Raw genomic sequence first — 23818 nt, forward strand, 5'->3', positions numbered from 1 at the left:
ATGCCCACTAATGTCTTCACGAATTTGCGTGTCATTCTTGTGCAGGGGCCATGCTAATCTACTCTCGTTCTTTCATCAGATAAACCATACGTCAACCAGGTACTCTTCTCCCCTTTATTCTGCCGTGCAGACGCACAGGGTGACTTTCTGACAAACACATTCAGGGTTAACAGTGGCACCCACAGAAGCAGTGTGCCTTGTGCAGGGGTCTCAGTTTTCACCATTTATTACAAAACTTCAAATGCCTTCCGTGAGAAAGACTCAAGATGATTTCAGCCTCCTGCACTTTACCTTCAGCCCTATAGCCACGTGGAAGCTGCCAGTGGGACCCTTAGCCACTGGTTAAGATGGACAGAGAAGGAATCTCACACTCTGAGAAGTACAATGCCTCTTCCATAGTCCAAAGCCTCAGGCTTTGATTTTTGAGTCCGGCTCTGGCGGCTAACAAGTCTGATACCCAACCTTGTCATCTTTCTTCCGGTAGTACATCCGTGTCAGCACCGTCATCAGGAAGGTCTCCAGTATGAGCATGTGGCAGTTCATCACTGCAGTGTGGGGTAGGACATGACAGGTTACATACACCTCGTTACAGAGGAGGGGTCCATGGCAGCCCTGGCAAGCGAGCTGAAAGACACCCCATTTTCCCTCCAAACCAGGACCTAGGGATACTAAACTGTTGGGTGGAGCAAGGCAGATTAATGGCAGCCAGAGTTTGCCTCTGACTTCTGTGATCCGAGGAGCAGTGCATGCGTTTACTCAGCATAGTCTGCTTCCTAACCAAACCCTTGGCTTCCAAGTTTGGCCATGAGGACTGGCCTCAAGCTTAGGACATTGCAGTTCTCTATGGTCAGAGGGGAAAGAGTGCTCACAGCCTCTGCCTCGTCTCTTGGATCCTTCCTGAATATCCTGAGCACCCTGGGCTAGCCCAACTTCTGCCCCAAGATCCTTTCTCCCCTGATCTGCTCCCAGTATCACCTGCAACGTGGAAAGGGGGCCTAAGTGCTTACCTTGAGACCTGATTTTAGAAGAAAAGGGGGGTGAGCAAGCAATCTGCCCGGTGCTAGCCAAGATGGAGAAAATGGAGGGCTGCAGGGCGGTCAGGATGACAAGAACCTGAAGAATAGAAGAGATGGGGGAGGGGCAGTTGGCACCGGCAGATTAGGCACACCATCAGATCTCTGCAGTTAACGGAGGACTGACACTTAAACTTTACTGAAAGTTGGTGCGGTTTTCCTCTTTGGGCATATTATATTCCTGCTTCTACCTCATTGATTAAGGTTGCCCATTTTAAAAAGTCAGTTTATCTCCTCTCATGGCCCCCATCAGACACTCAGTAGCATCTAGCACAAATAATAGAGACAGATATGTGGACAAGGTCATGTGATGGTGGAGGCTGAGACTGGAGTGATATAGCAGAAGGCCAAGGAAGGACCACCATGGATTACTGGCCAATTCCAGAGAGGACGTGGCCATCTGGGTTCTCCCAGGCAGGTTCCAAAGAGATTACGGCCCTGCCTGCATTTTGATTTGGGGTTTTCAGGCTCTAGGTCTGTGCAACATTTCTGTTGTTTTAAGCCAGGTTGGCGGTATTTTGTGGTCCAGAAAGGCAAAGATAAAAAATGGAAGGGGATGGAGATAATGCCCCAAATCCCCCAGGAAACCTGAAGGTTAAGATTGTCAAATCCAAGCCAGGTGTGGTGGCGCACACCTTTGACCTCAGCACTCGGGAGGCAGAGGCAAGCAGATGTCTGTGAGTTCTAGGCCAAGCCTGGTCTACAAAGTGAGTCCAGGACAGGCAGGGCTGCACAGAGAGACCCTGTTGTCTCAGGGCGGGGCGTGGGGGGTGGGAGGGATGTCAAGTCCACCTTTGCCTCTGTTAGTCCTAACCCCAGTCATTTACTGTCAAACACCGTTTCTGGCATGTAGTTACCTGGAACAGAGCAAACTTGGACCCCATATTCTGTTCACCCAGGTGCACCCTGGCTTGACGGAAAAGGATGGCCAGGGACCAGAGAGCAAACAGGGTGGACACACCAAGGAAAGTGTTGATCCACAGAGCTGTGCTCTTCTCAGAAATCTGGTGGCAGACCAAAAAGCAGTCAGGAGGGCACACCATCTCTGTCTCCCCTCCTCTACATGGAGAAAGCTGATAGGAAAGCCCCCAAAACTTGGACTTCGTCTATCCCCTGGGCTGCTACTCTCCTGTGGCAGCCCTGCCCTTGGCCCTGCCTTGCTGGTGCCCGGACTAATTCTAGAACACAAAGATAAATGAGTCTTAGTCTTGCCGCTGCCTCTTGGCTTACGTCTGATGGGTCATAGATGCCGTCGGGGATGAGAAACAAGCCCACTAAGCTCAGTAGTATCTTGAAGAAGGCATACTGGAAAGGGCCCAACATTAGCAGCTGAAGCTTCTTCCTGCAGGAGGAAGAGAGTTGAGAACATGAACCCACAAACCACCCACCCTAAGGAAGCCTAGTCTCCCCCATCAAGCTCCAGGCTGGGCTGCCATCACACACAAACTGTGTCTCAGGGATGAAGGCTGAGAGCACTGAGACTGCCCCTGCCTTGTGAGCAGGAGCCCAAGTGCTGACTTCAAGCTCATTACTCAAAGTGGGCGAGCACCAGAGCACAGTTTTCTCTTTGCTACTAAGTATGCAGTGCAGGCTGGGCATGATGGAAAATGCCTTTACTTCCAGCACTGAGAGGCAGAGGCGAGTAGCTCTCTGTGAGTTCGAGGTCAGCCTGGTCTACAGAGTTCCAGGACAGCCAGGGCTACATAGTAAAGACACATGGTCTCCAAAACCCAACAAATTAGGCCAGGCATGGTGGCACATGCCTTTAATCCCAGCACTTGGGGAGACATCAAGGCCAGCCTGGTCTACAAAGCGAGTCGAGGACAGCCAAGGCTACACAGGGAAACTCTGTCTTGAAAAACCAAAAAAAAAAAAAAACCTCAGGTGCCAGGCCAGGTGTGGCAGTGCAGGTCTTTAATCCCAGCATTTGGGAGGCAAAGGCAGGAGAATCGCAGTGAGTTCAACGCCAGCCTGGTCTACAAAGCAAGTCCAGGACAGCCAAGGCTACACAGAGAAACCCTGTCTTGAAAAGCAAAACAAAACGAAAAACCAAAAACAGTAACAACAACAAATTGAGTAAGCAGGGCAGGGAGGTGAAGCATAAAGATGCTTCCTCCTTTCCCCCTTCTCCTGGGGTCTGGTACCCACGGTGGCTGTTCCCTCATCACTGGCTTTGTCCAATACAGTCCTAATTCCAACGGCCTTGGACTGGGCCTAGAGAGCCGCATGGCTCACTTGTCCCTCTGGGCTCCCCCTCTCCTGGCTTACCTGGTAAGTATGAGGGGTGGACAGCAGGGACAGCAGCAGCAGCAGGGGCCCGTGTGCACCCTCATTGGGGTCTCCTTCAGTGTCTGCATCACCGCCTCCTTCCCACCAAAGCCTTCCACCATGACCAGCATCAGGAGGTAAAAGCACACCGCGTAAAACCTGAGAGAAATAAGGAGAACTGTAAGTGGGAATACCCCAGGATACACCTTTGCAGCTAAAGAGATAAAGTTTGCAGGGAGAGGTGGGGCTCACTTAGACAGAGACCAAAACGGCTAGGGTTTCAGTTGAGTTTCTTTTTGTTGTTGTTGTTGTTGGTTGTTTGTTTGGGTTTTTTGTTTTTGTTTTGTTTTGATTTTTGGTTTTTCAGTTTTGTTTTGTTTTTTGGTTTTTCGAGACAAGGTTCCTCTGTGTAGCCTTGGCTGTCTTGGACTCACTTTGTAGACCAGGCTGGCCTCAAACTCACAGAGATCCGCCTGCCTCTGCCTCCCCAGTGCTGGGATTAAAGGCGTGCGCCACCATGCCCGGCCTTCTGTTAGTTTTTTGAGGTAGGGTTTGTCTGTGTAACAAAGCCCTGGAAGCTCTGGAACTTGATCTATAGACCAGGCTGGCCTCGAACTCACTCAGAGATCCACCTGCCTCTGGTTTCCAAGTGCTGGGATTAAGGCTTGTGCCACTGCTACCTAGCTGGGGCTCGTGTTTTAACTTCTTGACACAAGAGGGGTAAGAGAGGAGACTGGAAAGGGGGCGATTTGGGCCTCTGGAAACAAACAGGTGACCCAGGAGTGTACCCCAAAAAGGCATTCCCTGAGTACAAGCAGAATTCAAGAGCCCCACGTTACCACTGTTCGGCAAGACTCATATCAAGAGTCATATTATGGGGCTTAAAGACATAGACTCGGGCGTGAGGGGGGGGCTTGGGAGTCAGAAAGGGACCCCAGAGAGAGACTCGTCCCTGGTAGTGGGGGTGGAGTCAGACACTCACGAGGTTATGGACATTTCCACAAGTGTGAGGGAACGTGGGATCCAGAGACCAAAGCAGCAGAACACGGACACCACCTGCTTGCAGAAGAACAGGACGCAGGTTAGGGCGGGGAGAGAGAGAGAGAGCGTCCCAACGTCTTGTAGCAAGGGCTCCAAGAAGTCAGACCTGTGCGATTGAGGCACAAGTCCTTCCACCTGTTAGATGCTGGGGCTGGATCGGCGGTAAGAGCACGCGCAGGGCGCTGGGCTCTGCCCAGAGCCAACAACAACAAAAAGGGAAACAAGAACTGGTGAGATGGCTCAGCAAGTAAAGGAGCATCCCACGAAAACCCGAGTTCAAGCCCCAGAGCTCACGTAAGAGTGAAACAGGAGAACTGACTCCACAAATTGTCCTCTGACCTGTACACGGTGAGCTGTGCTTCACACGCTCCTCCATCGTGTGCTCACAGACAATAATAATAAAATAGCGCATTTAAGAAGAACCAAGAGCCGGGCGGTGGTGGCGCACGCCTTTAATCCCAGCACTCAGGAGGCAGAGGCAGGCGGATTGCTGTGAGTTCGAGGCCAGCTTGGTCTTACAAAGCAAGTCCAGGACAGCCAAGGCTACATAGAGAAACCCTGTCTCGAAACCCCACCACCAGCCGCTCCTCCCCCCCAAAAAAAGAGAGAAGAAAAAAAAAAAAAAACAGCAACAACCAAGAAATGGCAACTGGAAAATAACAATAAATTAACTCCAAGTCCTCGGCAGTGCTGCATAAAGAAGTTTAAAAAGGCTTACAGTTGCTGGAGCTGTGGCTCAGTCAGTGGTAGTAGCCTGTTCAGAGGAACAAAGAAAAATGTAAAGGGGCTGGAGAGGTGGCTCAGGGTTTAAGAGCTCTGCCTGCTCTTCCATAGGTCCCGAGTTCAATTCTTAGCAACCACATGGGGGCTCACAGCCATCTGTAAGAGGATCTGATGCCCTCTTCTTCTTTTTTTTTTTTTTTTTTTTTTTTTTGGTTTTTCGAGACAGGGTCTCTCTGTGTTAGCCTTGGCTGTCCTGGACTCACTTTGTAGACCAGGCTGGCCTCGAACTCACAGCGATCCGCCCGCCTCTGCCTCCCGAGTGCTGGGATTAAAGGCGTGCGCCACCACGCCCGGCTCTGATGCCCTCTTCTGGTGTGCATGAAGGCTCATATACATAAAATAAATAATTTTCTTTAAAAAGGGGGAAAGGTTGGGCGGTGGTGGCACATGCCTTTAATCCCAGCACTCAGGAGGCAGAGGCAAGCAGATCTCTGTAAGTTCGAGGCCAGCCTGGTCTGCAAAGTGAGTCCAGGACAGCCAAGGCTACAGAGAAATCCTGTCTTGAAAAAAAAAAAAAAAAAAAAGCAAGCTCCTGGTGCCCAGCAGGTTGCTGGCTGTCTCTGTAGCCCTTGGCAGCTGAATACTTCACCCACTGGCTGGCCTTGCAAACAGGTGGGGGTTAGTTCACAATCCCCAGCGCCACATAGGACTGGCACAGCGGCTCCGTTCCTCTGCCCTTTCTCTGGTCTCTCTGAGGGGCCGCCTCCAGCATCCTCACCGTGGGTGCTGAGCTACTCCAGATCAGAGTCCTCTTCTTGATGGGGCAGAGGACGTTCTTGTACAGGTACATGGCATCCTCCAGGAAGATAGCCACCGAGCCCATGGTGAGAAAGGTCAGGATGATGGTGAGGGTGATTTCCACAGAGCCCAGTTCTAGAGGGGAAGGGGAGGAGATGCCCATGAGTTGAAGGGCAGAGGCTAGTCCAGCCATTACAAGATTACTAAACACGGATTAAAGTCTGAGCATGGGTGGTGTGTGTGGATATGTGTTTTGAGACAGGGTCTCACCGTGTAGCTCTGGCTAGCCTGGAACTGGAGCTCTCTATGTGTAGAGGAGGCAGGACTTGAGCTCACACAGACCTTCCTGCCTCTGGCTCCCAAGTGCTGGGATTAAAAGTATGTGCCACCTGAGCCGGGTGCGGTGGCGCATGCCTTTAATCCCAGCACTCGGGAGGCAGAGGCAGGCGGATCGCTGTGAGTTCGAGGCCAGCCTGGTCTACAAAGTGAGTCCAGGATGGCCAAGGCTACACAGAGAAACCCTGTCTCGAAAAACCAAAAAAATAAAATGAAATAAAAAATAAAAATAAAAATAAAAGTATGTGGCACCATACTTTTATGTGATCTGATTTTCTCTTCTGGCAGGCGGGCACACATGCAGGATCTTTACATGGACCCATACAAAGGGTCTTTAATTTTTCTTCCCAAATAAAGCATCTTTCCTCCAAGCAGTGATGGTACACGCCTTTAATCCTAGCACTCAGAAGGCAGAGGCAGGAGGATCTCTGTGAGTTCGAGGCCAGGCTGGTCTACAGAGTGAGTTCCAGGACAGCCAGGGCTACATGGAGAAACCCTGTCTTGAAAAACTAAACCAAACAAAAAGCAAAACAAAAAACAAGCCCAGCCATAGGCCCTGGCCCACCTTTATCTAGCTCAGCCTATCAACTCCTTCCTCCTGTTTTGCATCTTGCTGACTCACAGGACACATTTCTGTCCACAGAAGTCCCTAGTAAATTGTACTTTGTGCCACCCCGGCTCTGTCTGCCTTTGCCTCCAGCTTTGATACATCCTTTGGTTTTGTGGTCGTTTCTCAAACAGTGGGATTGGATTTTGTTAAAAAAAAACTTGGCATCAGAGTATTCATTTACGACACTGGAAATTGAAGCTACACACTCATCTTTATGATTGGGAAAAGAGAACAGTTTCTTTTTTTTTTTTAATTAAAACAATTTTCTTTCTGTTTTAAGATTTATTTATTATGTATAATGTTCTGCCCGCATGTGTGCCCGCCCGCCAGAAGAAGGCATCAGATCACATTATAAATGGTTGTGAGCCATCATGTGGTTGCTGTGAACTGAACTCAGGACCTTTGAAAACCCAGCCAGTGCTCTTAACCTCTGAGCCATCTCTCCAGCCCCAGAACAATTTCTTAAAATATATGAAAGGGCCAAGGACGTGGTACAGGAGGGAGAAGGCTTGCCAGGCCAGCCTGGAGACCCAAGCTGGCTACGGTAGCACGTGCCAGTAGTTCCACCATGAGATGGAGGCTTCTAGAATCTGGTCCACTCTGTCTGTCCTATCAGGAGACCTAGAGTCTCTGCACACTAGGCAGATGCAGTACCGCTGAGCTATAGTGCTCCACTTTTCTCTAAAGGAAAAAAATCCTTTAAGTCAGAATCTTTCTTAATTGTCCTGGTTGGACTTGAAATTACAACAATCCTCCCGCCTCAGCCTCCTGAGTCACTGAGACTACACACCTGAATGTCTGATCTCACATGGGCTTCTTCTTTTATAAAATGTATATGTGAGTCCCACCCTGATGACCAACCTTTTGTTGGCTAGAGCTTTGAAAATACCTTTTCTGTGTCCATGTATTAGTTTTGACTTTGCTTATGGTGGTTTTTTGTTTTTTGTTTTTTGCTTTTTGTCATCTCTACAGAAAAAACAAAAGCAAAAACCTGTTTGCCTCATATAGTTGATGCTTGTGATTGTGATAATTTGTGCTTGTGTGTGTGTGCATGTGTGTGTGTCCTCCGCCTCCTTGTGTGTGTACATGATAGGCCATGTGGTGCACGTGCCATGGCACAAATGTTAACGTGAGCAGACTGGAGTCAGTGCTCTCCCTTATTTGAGGCAGGGTCTCTCCTGTTCCTGCTGCAGCACAGCTGGCTCCAGGCTAACTGGTCTACAAACTTCCAAGTCTTCCGCCTTCCATCTTGCCACAGAAGTGTGTCCTTATTACAGATGTATGCCACTTCATAAGCTTTTTTTTTTTTCCTTTTAAACATGGGTACTGGGGTATTGAACTCAGGTCTTTAGGCTTGTGCAGCAAGTGTGTTTACCTCTGAGGCATCCCACTGGCCTTTTCTTGAATGTTAAGAAAGTATTTGCTGTTTCTAGTTATAAAGACAATTTCTTTTTTATTTCGTTAAAAAAAAAGGTTTTCATTTTGTGTTTATGTCCTTAATCTGTCTGAATTAAAGCTTATTTCCTGTGTATTTATTTCCTTGGGGATAGGTGGCTGTCCTGTACCTCTTCCTAGGAGCCCTTCCCCCTGCATCCTTTTTTGTGGAGCCCCAGGGAGGCCTGACACTGCCTCTGGACCCTGTGATTTGTTGTTTTTCTCCTCCAGGTGCTTTGTCATTGTGACCTCATTGTGTCAACTGCCAGAACGTCACAAGCCTTCTCTGCCTGCAGCAGCGTAGTCTGCCTTTTGTTTTGTTTTGTTTTTTCGAGACAGGGTTTCTCTGCGTAGCCTTGGCTGTCCTGGACTCACTTTGTAGACGAGGCTGGTCTCAAACTCACAGAGATCCGCTTGCCTCTGCCTCCCGAGTGCTGGGATTAAAGGCGTGCGCCACCATCGTCTGGTCCGTAGTCTGCCTTTTTATACCTTCTCCAGACCATTCTGACTCTTTTAGATAAACATTTAGCTTGGTTTAATTAAGAAAAAAATTTAAAGATTATAACTGGAATCATATTAGAAACTCTAAAAAGAGCTGGGTGGCGCATACCTTTAATCACAGCACACGGGAGGCAGAGGCAGGAGAATCACTGTGAGCTCCAGGCCAGCCTGGTCTACAGAGTGAGTTCTACACAGAGAGACCCTGCCTGGGAAAACCAAAAGAGAAACAAAGAAGGAGTTTCCTCCTTCCTCTCCAAGTCCCCTGCTGGTCATTGCCACTGCTCAGAATCACAGTCTCCTGCCTAAATATTTACCAGGGCTCCTGGCTGCATTTTCCTTTTCTTCCCTTCCTGGTGGCCTGGCTCACCCTCTGTCGTTTGCCCACTCCACAGGTCGGGTCGACAACCTCTCTGTCTTACTCCTGCCTCTCCGAGGCTCTTTCCCCTAAGTCATTCTGAGTACTGATTAATGGTCCTGGAACACTCCACCCAGCCCCTCCCAGTCTTCAGCTCTCCTGCTGGCTCTGCCTGGAGGATAAAGTACAAACCACAGGCTTGACCCTGCTCAGGCCCCCCCTCACCTGCCCCGCCCTCTCAATTGCCTCAGGCCCCTTCACTAGTAAGATTCAACCTTGCTTTCCAGTGTGGGGAACCCACTGGCTCGTTGAATCACCACCCCACCCCAGAAATTCCCATCGTCTACTCCGCACTGGCCAGGTCCCTCCCTCCTCCAGCCCCACAATGCAGCCTGCTCGACTAGGAGAGCCAGGGGCATCCACCTGCTTCTAAATCCTTGCAGGCTCTACCTGCACGTGTGCTGGCAGGGTGACATAGGAATTAGTGTGTCCTGTGAGGCAAGGCTTCAGAGCCCCAGTACTACTCTGATAATTTGACTTGGAGGTCTGTACTGTGCCTGTAAGTGCGTTAGTGGCCTCCTCGGCCTCTATGTATTAGATGTTAAGGGCGGGCAACCTTCAGTGTGGCCACTCCAACTGTCTGCAGACATGCCAAATACTTCCTGGTGTAAGGTGACATTTGTCCCTCCAGCTCTGCTCTCTAAATAGGAGGTGCTTAGAGCTGGATGCAGCCGCCCCCTGTTGGCTGCTAACCACAAGGGTGCCACCAGGCATCTCTGATTACGCTCTGGCTCAGAGCATCTGAAACAGAGCTAGCCTTAGCCCAAGGGCCTGAGCGCATCTGCTGCCCACTGCACATGGCAGTGGCCCCCTTCTTAGCGGGAATGCATTTTGGAGAGGGCCACCAAGAGTCCCACACCTCAGAAATGCTTAATCATGGTGTAAGCCCTACTTTGTTCTCAATAGTTTGGAGGCCTAATGAATAAGCTTGGTTTTATCCCGTGCCTCCCACTTTCAAAAGCAGTTTCACGCTGGAAGGGCATGCTCAGGCTCATGAGAGTCTAGGCCACACCTCCCGGCAGCCATCCCTCTACAGTGCTGAAGCTCTCTTAGGGAATATGTAAACACTCCAGCGGGACTGTGGGGGCTTGGCTTATCTGGTACCATCTTGGAAGACCAGAGCACAGAAAATGTCCCACATTTTAGTGTGGCCAATTTTTTTTTTTTAAGATTTATTTATTATTATGTATACAGAGCTCTGCCTGCATGTACACCTGCATGCCAGAGGAGGGTATCAGATCACATTATAGATAGCTGTGAGTCACCATGTGGTTTCTGGGAATTGAACTCATGACCTCTGGAAGAGCAGTCAGTGCTCTTAACCGCTGAGCCATCTCTCCAGCCAATTTGAATTGTATCTTGAGGCTGGGGGTGGGTGGAGACCCAGCCTCAGGTTTTCATAGATGTTCATGCCTCACTGTGGCCCACTGATTCCTTGCTGCTCTTCTCTAAGGCTCTGGCCATTCTGAAGAGCAGGCCAGCTATCCTCTGGGGTTGGCCGGGTGAGAACCAGCTCTCCTCAGCTCCCCAACTTGTCCTGACTTCCCGCTTGGATACACACGTCTCCCCTTCAGCCCCTCCAGGGGGCTCCCTAACTCACCTGTCAGGAGCTGACCTGCAGTGGGAGGGTGAGAGAAGCAGGCAGGGGAGATGCTGTAATTGGTTTCCAGAAGCTCCAGAAGGTCCACTGTGTACCTGGAAAGACAGCGGGCTGCTCAGAAGCAGGCAGCTGGGGAACGGCCGTGGCAGACAGGTCAGCAGGCAGTTGGTACATCTCAGACACGCCTGAGGACAAGGAGCCAGTCCGTTCTTTTTTCCCCAAGGCCCTGGACAGCTGGTTTAGGTTAGAGTATAAAATAGGCTGCCCGTTAGCCACTCACCAGGGCAGTAGTTCAGCTGGCCACGGAAGGCCAGCAAGAGAAAGAGTGGACTTTTTGCCAGGCATGGTAATGCAGGCTTGTAATCTCAGCACTGGCGAGGAGGGCTGAGGCAGAAGGATCTTAGTTTGAGGCCAGCTTTAACTACATAATGGCATGGTAAGACTGTCACAAAACGAAAGAAAAGAAAAAGCCAGGTGTTGGTGGTGCACACCTTTAATCCCAGCACTCAGGAGGCAAAGGCAGGTGGATCTCTGAGTTCCAGGCCAGCCTGGTCCACAGAGTGAGTTTCAGTACAACCAAGACTACACCAGGTGGGGTGGAGTAGGGAGAAGAAAAGTAGTCCCATAGAATCAGGGCCTGCCCACTGTTGGTCAGGGACTCTGTGCATGTCTAGGAGTGTCCCCAACCTCTGTATCTTCCCATGCCCAGGTACAGAAGCAATTCACAGGCCTGAAGTGGCCACACACTGACCCAATTCCAGTTTCCCTGAAGCCCAAGGGCACCATCAGACAGTTTTCAATCTTATCTTGTATGGAGTTCTGGAAATCAAAGGGCTCTGACAGGGGCAGCCAGGGACGGCCAGGCCAGAGCCATGAGGGCTTAAGCTGTTTCTTAGCAACTGGCTCCCTGCCACCCTCACTTACCTGGGGTCAAGTTTCATGTGAGTCCTGCCTGGCTCCATCCTTCTTGTCTTTCAGGCAGACACTGGGGGTGAGGGCCGTCAGACGGGGCAGTTTCTGCGGGTACCCCAGCACTAATAGCTTTGTTCGTGGGGTGAGGGCTAAGCAGTGAGTGAGTGGACAGTCTCCACTTCTGTCTCTTTACCTCTTCAAGCCTCCAGTGTCAAGCCTTTTATCTCAGAGTTCACCTCAGAGGAATTTGATCCCCTGTGCTGACCGAGTTCTCCAGACTCCTCCCCATAGGTTAGGCGTGGTCCCTCCCACCTCTTTCAGACAAACTCCTCGGGTCACTCCTTGTCCCTGGACTACCCAACCCTTCAAACTCTATACTCCCTCTTAAGGAGCCTGTAAGGCTCACTGGATGCTAGACAAAACGTCTCCAACCGGGCCAAGTAGAAGGGGGCAAAGTCCTCACTTGGTATCCCTAGGTGACCCAGGCAAAAGAAGCACAGGTCCCAGACCCTTAGAGATGGGAGACTCAGGGCTCGGGCCTGGGTCAGGGTCTATGGCTTGGCATGTGGTGGCTGGCTGGACAGGTTGAAGGAGGTCTGTTGGCTTCTGCTTCTACTTTCTTACTGACAAGATCTTGCTATGTAGCCCTGATTGACCTGGAACTCATTATGTAGACAGACCAGTGGGCCTTGAATTTACAGAAACCTGCCAGCTTCTGCCTCCTGCATGCTGAGATTAAAGGTTGCGCCACCACACCTGGCTTCTAGCATTTGCCTCCCCTCTCTCCCATCTCTGTCTCTGTCTCTCCGGGGGTGGGGGAGGTTTGTTTGAGACTGGGTTTCTCTGTGTAGCCTTGGCTGTCCTGGACTTGCTTTGTAGACCAGGCTGGTCTTGAACTCACAGAGATCCGCCTGTCTCTGCTTCCCGAATACTGGGATTAAAGGCGTGCACCACGGAGCCTGGCTCAAGGTTTGCTTCTTAAAGGTCCACTCATCTTTGGTGGAGAATGGACTTAGCCACATAACTGGGCCTGATGACTAAGCCAAGGGGAGGCTGTGTTATATCTGAAGTGTCAGAGGTGCACTGTCAGATTTTTAGCATTTTGACAAGGGCTTCTTTAAAAAAAAAAAAAAAAAAAGCCAAATTGGGACTGAGGAGTTGGCTTAGTCAGTAAGTACTCACCATCCAACGAAAAAGACCTGACTTTGATCCCCCAACACCCACACAAATCTTTAAATGTTGGGAGTGGCAGCATAAGCGTCAAATCCTACAAATCCTACATCAAGGGAGGTAGAAATGGAAAGATTCTGGGTGCAGGGGTGGCATGGGGTGGGTGTTGCTGGCCAGCCAATCTAGCTGAATTGGTGAGCTACAGGTTCAATGAGAGACCCTATTTTAAAAATTAAGACGGGATGTTGTGCGATGGTGGCCCACTTGGGAGGCAGAGGCAGGTGGATCTTTGAGTTTGAGGCCAACTTGGTCTACAGAGTGAGTGCCGGGATGGATAAAACTATAGAGAAGCCTTGACTTGAAAACCAAAAAAAAAAAAAAAGATAGAAAGATGGAAAATGATAGTGACTGAGAACCTCATGCTGACTTCAGGCCTCCAGAGGCATGCGCACCCACACCCACACAAACTCCCACTTATATCCACACCCATACACCCATATGCCAAGTTATACGCTTAATAAGTATTTTATTGGACTGGAGAGATGGCTCAGAGGTTAAGAGCACTGGCTGCTCTTGCAGAAGCACTGAGCTCAATTCCCAGCAACAATACGGTGGCTCACAACCATCTCTCGTGGGACCTGATGTCTTCTTCTGGCATGCAGGTGTACATGCAGGCAAAGCAGTCTGTAGGCTTCGACCTTTTCCAAACCTACTTCATTTGAGGTTCCTTCCAATCCGCCTACCCTAGACAGGAGGGAAAAGAGGTTAATGGGAACAGGAGAGGTAGACCTTTTAGCACTCGGTTCCTGGCAGCGATTCCCCTGGTGTAGTCGGCAGGATTTTAGCAGACCAGCAATTCAACCAAAGTTGCTGCTGGAACCTGGAACAGCAGCCGGAACCTGGAGCCTCTGGCTGGGTCTCTCTAGGAGCTTCTCGAAGTGGAGCAATGAACAGCCAAACAATACTGTGGGAAAGAATAAGCTTTGTCACAGGTGGGAGCAGTCTTGGCGGGCTTTACCCTTGGGGCACCCCATGAATACCTTGTGACAGACTGAGTAGAGCCATCCTGGGTCTGAAATTCAGGAAGCAGACCTGGGAACCCCACCTGGACTATTGTCTTTCTAATTGACCCTCACGGGGAGAAGGAGACGGTCCTTCCCACGTGACTCAGGGAGTTGGGGAAGAGAGAACAACAAAGTCAACTGGGCGGGAGAGCGTGGGGAGAGCAGCGGACCAGCTGGACCAGCACGCGGGCCAGAAAGACACCTAAGGACCCGTCCCGTGGAACGGCTACCTGAAGGTTCACTCTTTTGTCCCTTTAGCCTTTTTCCTTCTTGTATAAGCTAATTAGGTTGTATAATAAAGTTTTATTGTAAAGAAACAGATCCAACACAATACCAAGACCCAGAAAGCCCCCGACTCCTGTTTTGGATATACATATATATATTCACACTCTCAGAATCTGCACTAAGATGTGTTTCACCTGGCAAAAAAACCAAGCCCCCGCATGAGGTGGTTTTATCTTCTAGACAATAAACATCACCTGTTCTCTCACAAGCCTGTTCCCCATCCCACATTTGGGATCAAAACGAAAACATGTTTAAATCCACTGCAACACTCATACATTAAAGCAGTGGTTCTCAACCTTCCTAATGCTGTGACTCTTTGATACAGTTCCTCACGCGGTGATGACCCCCAGTCATAAAGTTTCATGGCTACACTTGTAATTTTGCTACTGCAATGAATAGTAATGTAAGTATATGACGCGCAGGATATCTGATATGTAACCTCTGTGAAAGGGTCATTCGACCCCTAAAGGGGCTGTGACCAACAGGTCACATACATTAAAGAATGCATAAGAATGCATAAAGAATGCATAAATATTTTTTTTCGAGCCGAGTGTGGTGGCGCACACCTTTAATCCCAGCACTCGGGAGGCAGAGGCAGGCGGATTACTGTGAGTTCGAGGCCAGCCTGGTCTACAAAGTAGGTCTAGGACAGCCACGGCTACACAGAGAAACCCTGTCTCGAAAAGCCAAAGAAAATTAATTAATTAATTAATTAATTAATAATTTTTAAAAAAATATTTCATTGGTTGGTGGTTTCTCCTTCCAAATAGATTTAAACTCCTCCTCTGCGGCTGAGTGCAGTGGGCTGCACCCCGGATCCCTGGCATGGAGGCTGGCACACACTATGTGCTCCTTGGAACTTGGCAGCAGGTGCTCTCAGTATGCTAGGCACCGTGGGAAATGGAGAATGTTCCTCATCTAACCCTTGCAGGCCTCTTCTAAAGTAAGGGCGGTCTTTTTCCCATTTTACTGACAACACAGCTCAGGACAAAGAAGGTTAAGTAACCTTTGCCATGGGCATGCGCGGAGGCAAAGGCTCCTGTGGCGGGGAGGGGGGTCACAGCGGTGGCGGTTCAGTGGCGGGTTTTAGTAGTGAGACACAGGCTTTGGGAGCCCTGCGTCCTTGCGAGGTACGGCAGGAGCCCCGTTCACAAACACTTCCTGTGCCTCTTGAAGTCCCGCAGTTTACACTCTGTAGGAAGCACAGTTCTCGGGACAAGGTGCTATAACGCCAGGAGTAGGAGTCTCAGGGGCCCAGTTACCTCCTGAGGCAGAGGGAAGGGCCGGAAAAGTAGGTAAGGATGCTGATCCTGAGGGTCAATGGCCTAGGCCACACCTAACAGGCAAGAGCTGACTCAAGGCTCTTCCACCAGAACACACCTCAGGTCATTCATCTATAGCTGGTGAGAAGCCTTGAGCTTGCACTGCTCACAGCCCTGGACTTTAGACTTCCCCGGAGGAGACCTCCTTAACGTGGCGGGAGGTGGGAGGAGCCTGAGGCCCAGACCTCAGAGGAGCCTAATGGATGCTCCTGCTTTGCTGGGACTCTTTAAATGGCTGTTTCTTTACAGTGTGCCAGTCAGGTCAGACCAGGGCGCAGGCCCTGCTCCTCAAGGCCAGACCCAGCTTGAACCTGGCAAATTTTCCTGGGCGCCCTGGACTGACAGCTGCCAACCGTGTGTGTGTGTATGTGTGTGTATATATACATATATACATATTTTTTGTTTTGGTTGTTTTTCAAGACAAACTCACAGCGATCTACCTGCCTCTGCCTCCCGAGTGCTGAGATTAAAGGCCTGTGCCACCACGCCCGGCTTGCCAAACATATTTTTAGAACCATTAAGAACCAACCAACCTTCGTTTACTTAATTATTATTTATTTATTTACTTTTTGGTTTTTTGAGACAGGGTCTCCCTGTGTTTGCCTTGACTATCCTAGACTTGCTTTGTAGACCAGCCTGGCATGGAACTCACAGAGATCCGCCTGTCTCTGTCTCCCAAGTGCTGGGATTAAAGGCATGCACCACCTCATCTGGCCTACTTTTTTTTGTTTTTTGTTTTATTTTTTGAAACAGGGTTTTTCTGTGTAGCCCTGGTTGTCCTGGACTCACTTTGTAGACCAAACTGGCCTCAAACTCACAGCGATCCACCTGCCTCTGCCTCTCGAGTGCTGGGATTAAAGGTGTGCGCCACCACCGCCCAGCCTGGCCTACTTTTTTAATTTTTAAGAATTATTTATTAATTGCTATGTATACAGTGCTCTGTCTGCATGTATACCTGGAGGCCAGAAGAGGGCATTATATCACATTATAGATGGTTGTGAACCACTATGTGGTTATGGGAATTGAACTCAGGACCTCTGGAAGAGTAGTCAGTGCTCTTAATCTCTGAGCCATCTCTCCAGCCCATTGCTTATCTTTTTCAAGCTTAAATAGTTTAAATAAACATTAAATATATTAATTGAATAAAATAATTATTTTATTATGTTGCTTCATTTTCAGCTTGGAGGCCACCCTAGGCTACAGAATAAAAATCTCATCTCTACATTAATAAATAGCAAAATGTGTTTTGTTTTAAAAACTTGCAAGCCAAGGCTACAGAGAAATTCTGTCTTTTTGTTTGTTTGTTTTGACTTTGGTTTTTTGAGGCAGAGTTTCTCTGTGTAGCCTTGGCTGTCCTGGACTCACTTTGTAGACCAGGCTGGCCTCAAACTTACAGAGATCTGCCTACCTCTGCCTCCCGAGTGCTGGGATTAAAGGCCTGCACCACCACGCCTGGTGAGAAATTCTGTCTTGAACAATAACAAAACAACAACAACAACAGAGCTCATGCAAGAGATTGGGGGGGGGGTGGCGGGGAGAGCAAAAGGCTATGCTCAAAGTGTGTGTGTGTGTGTGTGTGTGTGTGTGTGTGTGTGTGGTGGGGAGACAGAGAGTGAGTGAGATGAGAGGGCTGGCTGTGATGGTGGGGACCTTTTAAAGGGTACTCAGGTTACATTTGGTGGTTGGTGATGACATGGCTGACATGGCTGAGTCACTGATGGTGAGCTTTGGTGAAGGGAGCATGCGGTGGGGGGCGGGAGTGAAGGGGGTGCCTGGGGTTGGAATACTTGCTTCCTAACAGATGCTAATAACCTGGTGACCTTTCACTATCTGTAGAGTCAGGCCTCACCTGGATCACACAGACTCCTGAGCACTGTTCCTCAGCCAATAGAACCCACTCTTCTGGACCCATAAGAGGTCCCGCGTTCATCACCAGAGTCTTCTATCACACTTATTGCAGACTTTTCTTTACTAGACCCTGGTCCCTGGCACTGTCAGTCAATAGGACCCATTCTTATGGACGAGGTCACAGGTACTTTGCAAAAGTCATGTACATTGCGAAGGAATTTATGTAGTCATGCCTTAAGCTTTATTGTCATAACTGTCACAAGGAAAGTTGTACTATACTTAAATATGCCAAAACTAAACTGCTCAGGGTCAGACTCTAGACTACTGATTTATATTGAACCAGATTTCCTTCTTGATTGTTAATTAGCATTTGCAGGGAGCCCCCCCCCAACACAGATAGATCACTGTAATTCTAGCACTCAGGGAAGCAGAGGGAGGTAGATCTCTCTGAGTTCGAGGTCAGCCTGGTCTACACAGTGAGTCCAGCAAAAATCTGTCTTGAAAAAAAAAACATTTCTCTGTGTGTGTGTCTGTGTGTCTGTGTGTGTGTGTGTCCCATATTTGCTTGTCCATGTATGTGTGTGTAGAAACAAGAGATCAATGTTGGTTCTTCTTTTTTGAGGCCTGGTCTTTCTTTCTTTCTTTTTTTTTGGTTTTACAAGACCAGGTCTCTCTGTGAAGCCTTGGCTGTCCTGGACTTGCTTTGTAGACCAGGCTGGCCTTGAACTCACAGCAATCTGCCTGCCTCTGCCTCCCGAGTGCTGGGATTAAATGTGTGTGCATCACCACGCACGGCAAGGCCTGGTCTTTCTAAACCTGGAGCTTCTCAGCCAGACTAGTGTACAGTGATTCCCCTGCATCTACCTCCCTCCGCTCTCCCAGTACCGGCTCATAGACCAGTGCTGTTGTCTAGCCTTTACATGGGTCCTAAGGATCCGAGCTCAGGTCCTCATGCTTAGGCGACAAGCCATTTACCCACCAGCCATCTTACTGCCCCATTGTCTTCCTTCCTTTTTCACTTTCTTCCCTTCATTTCTCTCTTCTGTTACATTACAACCTTCATTTCTCCTAAGCAGTCTAGCCAGCAAAACTAGCCATGTTGACAAGCTCTGGGTTTTACTGAGAAATTCTGTCTCAAAGATCAAGACGGAAGAGAGGATGATTTCTGACATGTACATTTCACGCATACACGTACATCCATATACACACAAAAACACACACATGCACACATGCGCACACACACTTGAGAAATGCAAAAGCAAGAATTTCAACTGATAGAAATGGGCATGTGGTTCAGTTGGCAGTGCTTGCCCAGCACTCATGAAGCCACGGGCTCCGCCCTTGGCATCCCATAAGCCAGGTGAGATGCTGCACACCTGTAATCCCAGCATCCTCAAGGTGTCAGTGGGAACATAAGAAGTTCAAAGTCATCCTTGGTTCTGTAGGGACTTGGATGCCAGCCTGGGATACATGAGATCTTTTCTTGGAAGAAAAGAGACAAGATAAGAGAAAAGAAAAAAAGACAATTGCACTGACATATAAACTAAATGGAGATTGGTGCTATCCTAACAATGCTTAGTTTTCCTTTTTTTTTTTTTCTTTAGAATGTATATTTTATTATTACTCATTCCAATAAAAGAAACCAAAATTAAAACTCAATTAAAGCAATGTTCAAAGGCTAATTTTTGTGTGCATTGGAAGTTCATTCAGTAGACATGCACACGTGAACTACTGTTGGAGAAGTTCTTGAAATACCTACTTTTCCCCCTTAGAGTCCTGCACTTTAAATTTTTTAATCTGTTACTATGTTATAATTGTAATGCTTAGATCATGATTATTTAGGTCTCCTTTGTCCTTTCAACCGTACTTTGTATTCTTTGGCTGTCCTGTACTTGCTTTGTAGACCAGGCTGGCCTTGAACTCACAGTGATCTGCCTGCCTCTGCCTCCCAAGTGCTGGGATTAAAGGCGTGCAACACCACCCCCCGACCCCCCACCCCGGCTACTTTGTACTTTTCCGTACATAAGACTCATGCTTCCAGCTGGTTAGCGGCACACGGTGGGGGGGGGGGGGAGGCGGGCAGAGGCAGGTGAATCTCTGAGTTCAAGGCCAGCCTAATCTACAGAGCGAGTTCCAGGACAGTGAAGGATAAACAGAGAAACCCTGTCTTGAACCTGCCCCACCCCCCCCCTCCAAAATATCCTTCTTCCTTTTGAATTTTTATTGATTTTAAAGGTACAGTGAACTGCCTCTGACGTGCCCATTGGAAATTTTTTTTTGTCTTTGTTTTTGTTTTGTTTTGTTTTGTTAATGGGGTGGAGAGGCGGCTCAGCAGTTAAGCACACTGGCTGCTCTTCCAGTGGGTTTGGTTCTTAGCACCACAACCACCTGAAACTCAGTTTCCCTCTTCTGGCCTCACAGGCACCGGGTATGTCCATGATACACATATGATCATGCAAGCAAAACACCTATACATATTAAAAAATAAATAAATAAAACAAATGGCTATTATTTTTCAAAGTTAGGAAGCAAAACGTGTTAGGTAGGGTGCGGGGGGACTGGAGTGCTTACACCTTGGTGGGAATTTAGAATGGTCCAGCCGCCATGTCGAGGACAATGCCGAGTTCTTCACTTAAATACACAATTGCTGCAGACCCCAGCAAGCCATTTCTTTTTTTTTTTTTTTTTTTTTTTTTTTTTTTTTTTTTTTTTTTTTAAAAGATTTATTTATTTTATTTATTGCATATGAGTGCTTTATCTGCAGAAGAGGGTATCAGATTACATTATAGATGGTTGTGAGCCACCATGTGGTTGCTGGGAATTGAACTCAGGACCTCTGGAAGAGCAGGTGGCGCCCTTAACCACTGAGCCATCTCTCCAGCCCAGCAAGCCATTTCTTTACACAAGTCCTAAGGAAGAGGTGACAGGGACTTGCACAAGCATCTGCAAACAGACATTCATGACAGCCATGTTTACAGTAGCCAAACTGGGAACCACCTACTGCCATGTCCCGGCAGATGAGTGGATAGATCCGGGCATGGTGGCTCATGGCTTTAATCCCAGCACTCCACTCGGGAGACAGAGGCAGGGGGATCGCTGTGAGTTCGAGGCCAGCCTGGTCTACAAAGTGAGTCCAGGACAGCCAAGGCTACACAGGGAAACCCTGTCTCAAAAACAAACAAACAACAACAACAAAAAAGAAAAAAAAAACGGGAAATAAACATAGCATGGATTGTTGTGTGGCCTTTAAAAGGAACAAAATTCAAGACAGAAATGGTAGTTGAAGGCTGAGACAGGAAGATACCTGAGTGTTTGAGGCCAGCCTGGAATACATTATGAGAGTCTATCTCACAAAGGAAGAAAAGAAAAGAAAAAAGAAAAAGAGTGGAGAGCAAGCCTTTGGTGCTATCTAGCTGGCAACAGACATTACTCTCGGTGTCGCTGGAAGACATCTCTCTTGGTAAATACTTGATAGGGAGGGTGGAAAAATAAAGAGGTAAAAGAAAAACTATTTTAAGAAGGGCTTCTGAGCCTGGCTGGTGGCACACGCCTTTAATCCCAGCACTTGGACAGCCTGGTCTACAGGGTGAGTTCCAGGACAGCCAGGGCTACACACAGAGAGACGTATCTTCCCAAGGTAGGGGTGGTGGGGGTGGAGCTTTTCTTGGCCGTTATCTGGGCTTACGTGGATAACTAGAAGAAACCATACTATCAAGGGCTCCAATTATCGCCCAGAAGCAGCTAATCGGCACACACAGAAAGCCCCAGGCTTTTCAAACCCTGATTTCCAACTGAGCTGATTCTTCAAGTTCTGTCTCATTAGCTCTTGTTTTCTGTGAATATACATTGCCTGGCTGATTCCTTTTTTAAGACTTATTTTTATTTTTGTGAATGTGTCTATGTGTGTCTCTGCCGCACGTGTGTGATGCCCACAGGGGGCAGATGGGGTGCAGGGCTGGCATTGGCTCCTGATCACAGGTATACCAGACTATCATTAGGAATCCCCACCCCCACCCCTACCCCGCCTGCCCCGCTGCAAGCGTGTTTGGTTCTACCCTGGGTCTCTGGGCTATCTGGCCTCTGGTTGCTGGTCCACCAGACAGTGTCAAGTGTGGGCTTCCCCTTGTGGCATGGGTCTCCAGCTGGACCAGTCGTGGGTTGGTCACCTCCACAATTTCTGTGCCATATTTACCCCAGCATATTGTGTAGGCACAGCACAAATTATAGGCTGAAGGTCTTTGTGGCTGGGTTAGTGTCCCAGTCCTTCCACTGGAAATCTTGCGTGTCACAGGAGGTGACCGCTGCAGGCTCCATATCCCCCACTGGTAGGAGTCTTAGCTAGGGTCACCCTCACAGATTCCTGGGAATGTCCATTACATTAGGTTTCTGTCCCCCGCCCCCCAACTCCAGTTGTCTCTCCCAGCACTCTCTCCATCCAGCCTCTCACCTGCCGTCTCTCCTCTGCCCCCTCCCCCACACTTCCACCCATGATGTCTATTTTATTTCCCCTTCCCAGAGAGAACGATTTGTCCAGCCTTGAGCCCTCTTTGTTATTTAGCTTAACTTCTTTGGGTCTGTGAATTGTAGCACAATTATCCTTTACTTTACAGTTAATATCCATGTATAACTGAGCACATAACATCATACCATGTTTGTCTTTCTGGGTCTGGGTTACCTCACTCAGGGTGATCTTTTTCTAGTTCCATCCATTTGTCTGCAAATTTCATACTGTTATTATTATTTTTTTATTTTTTTTCTGTTATTATTTTTTTTAAAAAGCAGCTGAGTAATATTCCATTGTGTAAATGTACCACATTTTTCTGTATCCATTCTTCAGTTGAGGGACATCTAGGTTGTTTCCAGTTTCTGGCTATTAGAAATGAGGCTTCTGTGAACATAGTTGAGCAAACGTCTAGTGTTTTTAAAATTATCTGTATTGCTTGTAGGCCTGGCTAGTAATCAATCAAGACACAGACACTTGTTATATTTTAAAATAGCCTTAGTTAACCTGGGGCAGGGCAGATATCAATCCTCTAAACTACCTCCCATAGTGTGGCAGGCATGGGATCCTTGTCTCAATCCCATGCCATCTGTTTCCAATAATTTCTATCAAGCTACCTCCCATCCATAATCCCAAATACTTGCTAATGTTCTTCATCTGGGCTGTTCTTTGTCCATGCCGCTGGTCATGTGCTTTTCCTCCGTCTAACCCATGGTAGGCTTCCTTTCTTCTCCTCAGGCCTCTCTCCCTTTCTCCTCCTGGCCCTCTTTTCTTCTTCCCAGAATTCCTCTCTCTCCTAGCCCCACCTATCTCCTTTGCCCTGCCCAGGTGGGATGGCTTTTTATTAAGCAAAAGGTGGGCCACAGACTGCAAGCAGTAATTAGCATAAAAATACATCAGACCACACCCCAACAAACGTCCTTGTGCTACGGTGAGCAACCTTTGGGTATATGGCCAGGAGAGGTGTACCTAGATCTTGACATAGATTGATTCCCAGTTTTCTGAGAAACGGCTATATTGATGTCCAAAGTGGTTGTACAAGTTGGCACTGCCACCAGCAATGGAGGAGCGGTCCAACTTGCTCCACATCCTTACCAGAATGAGCTGTCTCTTGTGGTTTTGATCTTAGCCATTCTGACAGGTGTAAGATGGAATCTCAGAGTCATTTTGATTTGCATTTCCCTGATGGCTAAGGATGTTGAGCATTGCTTTAGGTACTTCTCGGTCACTAGAGATCCCTCTGTTGAGAAGTCTCTATTTAGATTTGGACTCCATTTTTTTTGTTGTTGTTGTTGTTTTTTGTTTTGAGACAGGGTTTCTCTGTGCAGTCAGTCCTGGCTGTCCTGGAACTCACTCTGTAGACCAGGCTGGCCTGGAACTCGGAGAAGTCACATGACAGAGAGATTCTGTGACTGAGGAGGAGTCCCATGACTACTCCATTTGAAAATCAGTGTCCCTGCTCACCCCTTTTCTTGAGATCTCCAGCACATCAACAGGGCCACAGCCTGTGAATTTCTGGGGGACAAATAGCAGCCTCCAAGGAGGCATGTGGCAGGGCTGCGACTCCTTCAACTTTAGCGTGAGGAGGGATGGAAGGAAGGTGGTCGGTACCGAACCTGACCAACAGCACCCAGAACCCGCATCCTTCTGCCTCTGTGACATCACACTTGAAATCTTTTCTCTCCTCTCCTGGGCTGTGTCTTCTGTCGCCATGGCAACGAAATTCTTCAAGTCACCAGGGGAAGGAAAGAGCAGGTAGTGTCGCCTACTTCCTCTGTGAGTATGGGAGTCACGCCCCACCATGTGTGTATATGTGTGTGTGTGTGTGTGTGTGTGTGTGTGTGTGTGTGTGTGTGTGATCCAAAGTCAGTTATCTTCCTTAACTAATCTCACTTCACTTTTTGAGACAGGGTTTCT

The 23818-nt window shown here is 48.5% G+C and overlaps 1 protein-coding gene and 1 non-coding gene across 2 annotated transcripts; both read right to left on the reverse strand.

Annotated features, from left to right (window-relative positions):
• On the reverse strand, positions 1–103 carry LOC127193533 (U6 spliceosomal RNA). The gene has a single exon (XR_007831168.1). It is a non-coding gene; the product is annotated as a U6 spliceosomal RNA (small nuclear RNA).
• Slc51a (solute carrier family 51 subunit alpha) lies at positions 86–23614 on the reverse strand. The gene is made up of 9 exons (XM_051150539.1): positions 23518–23614; positions 10800–10910; positions 5884–6038; positions 4324–4397; positions 3342–3500; positions 2304–2415; positions 1931–2077; positions 1008–1113; positions 86–545 (listed from the first exon to the last, which is right to left on the reverse strand). Exons 1-9 carry the CDS (start codon positions 23612–23614, stop codon positions 442–444), a joined length of 1065 nt encoding a protein of 354 aa, XP_051006496.1. The 3' UTR covers positions 86–441.
• Positions 23615–23818: the final 204 nt, after the last annotated feature.

This window comes from Acomys russatus, chromosome 8, assembly GCF_903995435.1.
Source record: "Acomys russatus chromosome 8, mAcoRus1.1, whole genome shotgun sequence".
Taxonomy (NCBI): domain Eukaryota; kingdom Metazoa; phylum Chordata; class Mammalia; order Rodentia; family Muridae; genus Acomys; species Acomys russatus.